At 39.4% G+C, this 9,343-nt stretch overlaps 1 protein-coding gene across 1 annotated transcript in view; it reads right to left on the bottom strand.

Annotated features, from left to right (window-relative positions):
* Positions 1-8,384, bottom strand: part of TEX15 (testis expressed 15, meiosis and synapsis associated) — a 52,290-nt gene extending 43,906 nt beyond the window's left edge. The window contains 2 exon segments of the mRNA XM_024131378.1: positions 2,387-2,552; positions 8,246-8,384. Coding sequence (XP_023987146.1) covers positions 2,387-2,552; positions 8,246-8,384 — 305 coding nt within the window.
* Between the last annotated feature and the right edge of the window lie 959 nt (positions 8,385-9,343).

Raw genomic sequence — 9,343 nt, 5'->3', positions numbered from 1 at the left:
GAAGCTGCCGCATAGCACAGGGAGATCACCTCTGTGCTTTGTGACCATGAGAGGGGTGGGATAGGGAGGGTGGGAGGGAGGGAAAAAAAAAAAAAGTGGAGACTGGGGAGTTCCCTGGTGGCCTAGTGGTTAGGATTCTGGGCTCTCACTGTGTGGCCCGGGTTCAGTCCCTGGTTGGGGAACTGAGATCCCACAAGCTGTGCAGCACGGCCAACACAACAACAACAACAAAGAAGTGGAGATTGGTATCTTTTTGGAGCTACTTGCTTTTGCTGAGTTCACAGATTTATAAACTCCTCTAAGGGGAACAATAAAAAGAAAAGCTAGAGGCAGTCAATGTTATTAATACTTTCTCTTTTCATCTCTCCATCCTATTTTTCTCTTCTGCTAACCAATTCTGATTTTTCCTTTTATTTTTTTTTTACCTGTGCCTTAAGGCTACTTAAGGGTACTTTCTACCTTCATTGATTTAAAACAATGAAATAAAAGTGTAACTTAATTTAACAGTTAAGTGCCCACTGTGTTGCCAGACTCGGTTCCATACTGTGGCCACAAAAAACAAATAAGATCAAACTCATAATGTAGTAAGGGAATCAGACAAAACCAACATAGTGTGGTAAGTCGTGTAAAACGAGTATAAAGTACTATGGGAGATAAATGAGTTTGTCTAATTGGGCAAATACCTAAGAAACCAATAAATCCTATACACATTAGTCATTCAGAATGTTCTATCAAGTCTTGTATTGTTGGGTAGTTGTTCTAACTTTTCTGTAATGTTAACAGGGAGAAATAAATGGTTGAAAATTAAGTGTTGGGGGCATTATGAAAAAGGACACAATTTTAAAATGCCTAATATAACCAAAATCAAGGAACAATACAAGAATTCATTTTTGATCAAACTACTATTTCAATCTGGAAGGGGCAGTGTATAGCCAGTCCATTCTACTTTTGCTCAAAACTGTGATTTTTAGATGAAAAAATATGCCATCAACTAATTCTGCCATTCTCACCAATTCTCCCCAGCAGACAACAAGTCGGGTAGCATGTCTGAATCAAGAGGAATTGATTCTAAAACAAACAAAAAAAGACCAAAAACATCCCAAAATGCATTCTAAGTGTGGGTCCATCAAATTATAGTTATGTTCTAAGTTAAAAATGCAAAATGGTGAAGGAGGCAAGTTCAGAAAATGAAAATGCTAAAACTGTGTTCACACAGGATCTGAACGTATTAAATACAAAATGTTTACAATGAGAACTCTGCATGTGCTCTTATTTTTTCTTACTAAGATAACATAATGGGGCTTCCCTGGTGGCGCAGTGGTTAAGTATCTGCCTTCCAATGCAGGGGACATGGGTTCGAGCCCTGGTCCAGGAAGATCCCACATGCCGCGGAGCAACTAAGCCCGTGCACCACAACTACTGAGCCTGTGCTCTAGAGCCCGCAAGCCACAACTACTGAGCCCACGTGCCACAACTACTGAAGCTCACGTGCCTAGAGCCTGTGCTCCACAACAAGAGAAGCCACCACAATGAGGAGCCCATGCACCACAACAAAGAGTAGCCCCCGCTCGCTGCAACTAGAGAAAGCCCGCGCGCAGCAATGAAGACCCAACGCAGCCAAAAATAATTAATTAATTAATTAACTAACATAATGGAACGTGCCTTCCCAAAAACCAGAAGGGGTACTTTTTAAAAGTTAAGTGTCAGAAATTGTGGCTCTAGTGGAGTAGTTGGAAATAGCCAGATACAACTCCGCCAAATTAAAACATCAACTCAGTCTCTGAAGGACTGAGTCAAGAAAAAAATTCCGTTCTAAATATTTTAAGCGCTATTTTATATTAAGCAGGAGGCACTAGGATCTACAAAATGGCTCCTTAATAAATGTGCTGATGTATGCTTCTGAAAAACTTACAAAGATTAAAAAAATTAGAAGGGGGGCTTCCCTGGTGGCGCAGTGGTTGCGAGTCCGCCTGCCGATGCAGGGGACACGGGTTCGTGCCCCGGTCCGGGAAGATCCCACATGCCGCGGAGCGGCTGGGCCCGTGAGCCATGGCCGCTGAGCCTGCGCGTCCGGAGCCTGTGCTCCGCAACGGGAGAGGCCACAACAGTGAGAGGCCCGCGTACCACACACACACAAAAAAATTAGAAGGGCGTGTCTGAAGTCTGGCTACATTAATGTGCAGGACTTACTAACCAAATCTCACACTTAGCTTTTTACTATTACAAAAGGCTATGAGATGGCAACAAAATAAGGAATAAAACACCTCTGTACTTATTTTCTTAGTAATACTTATCAAATCTCAAATGGCAGAAATAACAGATTCATATAAAACCTCACAGCAAAAACAAACAAAATCTCAAACTTCCTTAGGTCACAGTAACTTACCTCTTAGAAATAAAATTTTTTTCCAGCTCCTCATTGTGAATCAGTTTTGTATCTCCAAACTGCCACGAAGACTGTAGATCACAGCTTACATCAAGCCGGCACTGATTAAGAGTATCGTGTATGAAACTATACTCTCTAGTATTGGTGCAACAAGGTGACAAGTAAACTAAAAATAAAGAGAAGGGCAAGTGGTTATTTGTGTTTAAAATGATATCGTTGGGACTTCCCTGGTGGTACAGTGGTTAAGAATCTGCCTGCCAATGCAGGCAACACCGGTTCGAACCCTGGTCCTGGAAGATCCCTCATGCCACGGAGCTACTGAGCCCGTGTGCCACAACTACTGCAGCCTGCATGCCTAGAGCTTGTGCTCCTCAACAAAGAGAAGCCACCGCAATGAGGAGCCCACTCACCGCAACTAGAGAAAGCCCGTGCACAGCAACGAAGACCCAATGCAGCCAAATAAATAAATAATAAAATAAAATGACATTATTATACATCTGCACAATGACAACTGTGTATCAATATAAGACACAAAATAAACAAATATTTGGAATTTTCTTTAACCATCTGGAGGCATATTTAAGATTCTATAACAGTAATACAGACTTCCTATACCTGGTATAAATGAAAATATGAACCTTGTTTTTCTCCACTACCTATTGGGAGTTCTTAAAAGTTGACACAGATATACTAGATAGTACTAGAATTCAGGTGACTTGTTTTCAACTTAGGATGTACAGACTCTGTAACATACACTGCTACACTAACCTGGTAGCTACTGTTAGTGCATGAATATTTCTTGAATTTCCCCCAAATAAGGCAACCTATATACTAGTAAACTGGTTATTTTGACTTGCAAAAATACCAGAACATCTCTGTAAACTCTTGGCTGACGTGGTGGCATGACTAAGAGGCACACTTTGAGAAGACAATAAGCAGTGTTTTAAGTATTGCTATATTAAGTAGATGCATAAAAGAATAAAACCCTCAAGGAAGAGGACTCAGAGGAAACTGGGGAATACAGTCGATTCTTGTTATTTGTGAAAGGTATAGTCTATTAAAGTTGCTGCCAAGAGTGAATTAGTGAATACTGAACTATTAGTCTTAGGAGAAATACAGGGTTAGGTTCCTGTCAGCCTCTGGTCACATTTTTGACAACTGGAATGCCATCTGCAGTAAGTTTGTTTACCAACATCCCGGTAAAACAAGCCAGTCTAATCAGGGATCGAAACCTGCCACATAACCTTTTCCTGTATAACACTTAGCAGGTGTCTTTAAAATTCTCCCCCAGCCTCCTGTTCTGCAGAACCTGCCTACCTGCATCCCTTATCACCTTTTGAAATGTGTGAGTCAGCCAGCACTAGCCAAGAGAGACCCAACATTTTCCTGACCCCGGGGACCATGACTGTAAGTCTCTTAGGCTTTTTGCCTCACAACAGTGCTGCCCAGTGTAGCTTATGTGACACATATTTTCTCTGTAAGGCACATCATAGACTCCTTGAGCTTAGGAACACTAGACAGCATTTCAGCATGATATGGTGGAGACCATTTTAAACGGAGACATCACCGACAAAAATGCAAACAACACAGCACTAAGTAGGTGACGAAATGGACACTTATTTATAATGAGAGTTGGAGCAAGATGCAGAGCTCCATCTCATCTGGCCTCATCTTGGAATGTGTGCATCAAGTGACTCAAATTTTTCACCACTCACACGTGTCTGCAAATGACTGTGAAAGCACTGCTGCTGAGTACTGACGCTGGGGTTACAAGCAAATTTTAGCAAGTAGGAGAATTTGCAAATATGGAATCTATGAATAATAAGGATCAACGATATATATAATTTAAGCCAATTTCCATGTATATGAATCTAATTAACATAAACAATAGTCCTTTGTATTTAACAATCAACAGAATAAGTTACAACAATGGCAAAACTAATACAAAATATTACAATCCTCTGTTTATCAAAAAAACCTCATTCTTCATCCCCTTCCCATCTTAAATTCTATTATTAAATTAAAATAAAATTAATACAAAACTAATTTTTGCTTTAATATTTGTAACAATTGTTACAAAAGTTTGATCATTTCATAAGATATGAGATATGATTTTGTGCATGTGTGCCTGTGTTTAACTTCTTATTTTGAAGTGAATATAGATCACACAACATTCTTATAGAGGCCCTATATACCCTTAACCCAAACTCCACGGTGGAAACATTTCATATCATTATAATAAAATATCAAAACCAGAGAAATGACACTGGTATAATCTATAGTCCCCATTAACATTGTACCAGTTTTATGTGCAGTTATGTGTATGTGGGTAGTTCCATGCAATTTTATCACGTGTAGACTCATGTAACAACCACTATAATCAAGATACACAACTTTTCCACCTCTCATGCTACTCCTTTACATACAGTCATACTGGTAACCCCATACCTCTTCTCTTCCTCTCAATCCTGGAAACTACCAAACTGTTCTCCATCTCTATACCTTTATCAGTTCAAGAATGTTTTGTAAATGGAATTTTGTACTTGCAACCTGTGGAGACTGGCTTTTTTCATTCAGCATATTCCCTCTGAGATCCAACCAAGCTGTTGTTGTTCCAGTAACTCATTTTTTAAAACTGCTGATAAGTATCCCACGGTATGGATGCATCATACTTTAACCACTCACTCACTGGAAATCAGGGTGATTACCGATTTCTGGCTATTACAAATAAAGGTGCTATAAACATTTTTGTTTGGGTTTTTGTGTGGACTTAAGTTCTCATTTCTCTGGGATAAATGGTCCAAAAGTGCAATTGCTGGGTCATATGGTAGTTGCATGTTTAGTCTTTTAAGAAACCATCAAACTGTTTTTCAAAAAGTGGCTGAGCTATCTTACCTGATCATCGGTTGCATGACTGATTTGGCTTCTCCATATTCTTCCTAGCTTTTGGCATTGCTATTCTTATTTTAGCTGTTTTAACAGCATGAAATGACACCTCGCTGTGGTTCTGATTAGCATTTCCTTAATGGCTATGATGTTGAGCATCTTTTTGTGTGCTTATTTGCCATCCATACCTCCTCTTTAGTGAAATGGCTGTTCATTTCTTTTGCCTGTTTTCTGCTTGGATGTAACACTCTCTTTTCTCTTACTATTGAGTTTTGAAGGTGCTTTATATGTTCTAGATGAGAGTCCTTGGTTAGATTTATGATTTGTAAATGTTTCCCCCCACTCGTAGCTTGTCTTTTCACCTTCCTAACAGAGTCTTCCACAGAATAAAAGTTTTAAATTTTGATGGAGTCCAATTTACCACATTTTTTTTTTTTTTGGATTGTGCTTCTGGCATCATGCTAAGGACTTTTCATCTAACCCTAGATCCTGGAGATGTTTTCTTCTAAAAGTCTTACAGTTTCACATTTTCCATTTAAACCCGGGATTCATTTTGAATTAATTTTTGTGTGATGTTAGGGTGAAATTCTATTTTTTTTTTTTTTTTTTTTTTTTGCCTATGGATAGCTTTCAATTGCTCCAGTGACATCTGATGAAAAGACTACCCTTCCTCCACTCAATATACCCTTGTTAAAAATCAATTGAGGGCCTCTCTGGTGGCACAGTGGTTGAGAGTCCGCCTGCCGATGCGGGGGACACGGGTTCGTGCCCCGGTCCGGGAAGATCCCACATGTCGCGGAGCGGCTGGGCCCGTGAGCCATGACCGCTGAGCCTGCACGTCCGGAGCCTGTGCTCCGCAACGGGAGAGGCCACAACAGTGAGAGGCCCGCCTACTGCAAAAAAAACCAAAACCAAACAAACAAAAAAACTCAAGAGGAGGACTGTCTATTATATTTCCCTATATTTTTACTCTCCTTTGTTCTTCCTTCATTACAAATGTTCCCAGCTTCTTTCTTTTGTCATTTTCTATTTGGAGAACTTTGTTTAGCCATTCTAAACTAAGATCTACCAATAAAAAATTCTTAGTTTTACTTCATCTGAGAATGTCTACTTCAGTTCTATTCCTGAAGAATATTTTTTCTGGGGACAGTTCTTTTCTTTCTGCACTTAAAAAATGTTGTGCCACTTCCTCTGGGCTCCATGGTTTCTAATGAGTAACCTCCTGTCATTCAATTTTTTTCCCCTATAAATAACATTTAGTTGCTTTCAAGATTTTTTCTGTTCTTAGTTTTCAGAAGTTTGATTATGATGTGCCTTGTCATGGACTTCTCTGGGTTTATCGTGTTTAGGGTTTATTCAACCTTTTGATTGTATAGGTTTGTGTCTTTTGCCAAGTTTGGGGAATTTTCAGCCAGTATTTATTCAAATACTCTTTCAGCTCTATGCTCTCTTCTACTTCTGGGGCTCTGAGGACAAAGACATTAGGTCTTCTATTATTATTCCACAGGTTTCTGAGGCTCTGTTAATTTGATGTGTTCTCTGTTGTTTAGGCTGGGTAATTTCTGTTACTGTATCTTCAAATTCACTGCTTCTTTCCAAAGTCTTCTTGATTTTTCTCTGGAACCCATCCAATCAGTTTTTTATTTCAATTATTGTATTTTTCAGTTCCAAAACTTCTACTTAATTCATTATTACATTTTCCATTTCTTTGTTGAGATTTTCCATTTTTTCATTTGTTTCAAGAGTGTTTGTAATTGCTTGTTGAAACATCGTTACGATGGCTATGTTAAAAGCCTTGTCAGATAATTCCAACATCTGTTTTATCGTGATGTTGGCATCTGTTGACTCATCTTTTCTCATTTGAGTTGGGATTTTACTGGTTGTTGGTACGATGAGTGATTTTTTTAATATCTTGGTCATTTGGGGTATTGTTAAGAGACTCTAGATCATATTCAATCTTGTGGTTTAACAAGCCTCTACTAAAACTAAGCCAGCAAGGGACTGTGCCAGTAGGGAAAGGCTGGGGGTGGGGAAGACTCTGACTCTTTACCACCAGGACGTCCTGGCTCTCCACGGACACCCTGGGCGGGGGGTGGGGTGGGGTGCAGCTGTCTTGTTACCATGAGAAAGGGGTACAAGTCCATGCTCCTGACTCAGCCTCCACTGACACTGTGGGAGTGGGACAGATGCCTTGTTACTGGTGTGTGTGACAGAGTCTATGCTCCCCACTTGGCCTTCACTGACTCTACTCCCACTGAGAAGGGGCAACTCATCACCACAGGGCAAGAGTGGAAACCCACTGACACTGAAGGGGCATGGGATAGCAGAGAAGGGAACGTATAAGGTTCCAAGAAGGGGAGAGGCACAGGTGGAAGGGGAGAGGCACAGGTGGAAGGGGAGAGGCAGAGGTGGAAGTCTAGGCCCTCCACTTAGCCTCTGCTGACAAAGGTGTAGGGCCTATTTCTTTTTTTCCCCCTAGTGTTTTGCAGGAATAGCATGTTCACTATCAAATAGGTTTCTGTCATTCTAGGATACCCCATTCCCAGTCCCTGGCAAGACAGAACAGACTTTTCTTAGGGCTTTTTGTGTCTGTAAAAGTTGGCATTCCTGGGTTGTGGTCACCCAATCTGAGACATGGAGGAAACAAACAGAAAATCCAGAGAACTTAATGCTACATTAGTCCTTAACTCCCAGGGTCCCACACTGATTCATCTTCTCTCCACCTTTTCAAAGTCTTCTTATGTTTGTTTTATGTATGATGTCCAGTGTTTTTAGGTGTATTTAGTGGGAGGGATAGGAGACATGTGTCTATTTTATTTTGTGTGGAACCAAAAGTACATGTGTATGTAAGGAATTAAAAGCCTGACTTAACCTAATTTTATGTAGAGTCAAAATAGAAGATGAGCATAAACTAAGAATCAGAGAAATATAGTAACAGTTATGAAATAATCCCATCTTCCATAGAAATATTACCTTTCCCAGCTGTCCTCCTGATCTTGGGAATGGTGAATTTTTTCAAAGGATTGACATCTATACCAGTAACAAATAAAGGTTCAGTAGCTGAGTTCATTTTCCATAGCATCTTGTATTTAGCAATCTCTTTCATTTCCATTTTGCTGTTGGCCTAAAATCAACCCAAAGTTATTAAACAAAAGGTCAATAAATACGTAAGAGGCAATGACAGTAAAACTATTTAAAAGTTCTTACATGAAATTGAATAAAGATATATTTTTGGTCACATTCACAACAGATTTCAATCTCAATTTGCCAGGTTACCCAAAAGAGAAAATGAATTAACAATTTTGGGTTTTATATAATATAAAAATATTTATTTTGTGGTTTCTAATACACGTTTTCCTTGCAATTTAAAGCCTGTGTGTTTCCGAAAAGCTTAATAACATCCAAACAACAATTTCTGTTAACATTTGGTTAAGCTCTTGCCAAGTATCTATTTTTTAAAGTGTTTTTCCTATACACTTCTGTGAATTGAATGATATTCTCTAAATTAGAATCTTTGGCTTTGGGAGAAACTTATGCAAGTTTTAAACCAACTATTGCATGGCTATGCCTACAACTGATAGCCTAAAACAGTCACTATCACTCACTGGCTATTGTTCCACAGTATTTACTAGCAATGGATTAAGACATCATATATTGTTATACTACTAGTAATATATTCCTTTTCCTTCCTCCTCCTTTCAACTCTTTTCCCCAAACATATACACACATTGATTAACCTTTCAAGTAGAACTCATACTGGATATCAAAGGAAAGCTATGGTGCCCACACACAGAGAAATATATGCAAAGATATATTTTTCATACGATTTCATAATATGTTTCCTGGGCCTCCTGATACCTATCAACTGCTTAGTTCAAGCATTAGATCACAATCCAAATTAAGAGGTGCCAAAATTCTACAGAAGGGTCACAAAGGAACAGATTCTAGTGAAGGTTCACAAAGGATTATTACCACAATCCCCACTCCTTCACCCTTTATGAAAGGTGATCTTGCAATCAAACATGGATCAGAACAGGGAACGGACCAAGACCTCTAGAAAGAGAAGAAAAT

Source organism: Physeter macrocephalus, chromosome 20, assembly GCF_002837175.3.
Source record: "Physeter macrocephalus isolate SW-GA chromosome 20, ASM283717v5, whole genome shotgun sequence".
In the NCBI taxonomy this organism is placed as follows: Eukaryota; Metazoa; Chordata; class Mammalia; order Artiodactyla; family Physeteridae; genus Physeter; species Physeter macrocephalus.
The sequence above is the reverse complement of the archived record's forward strand: the minus strand, read 5'-3'. Positions and strand labels throughout refer to the sequence as shown.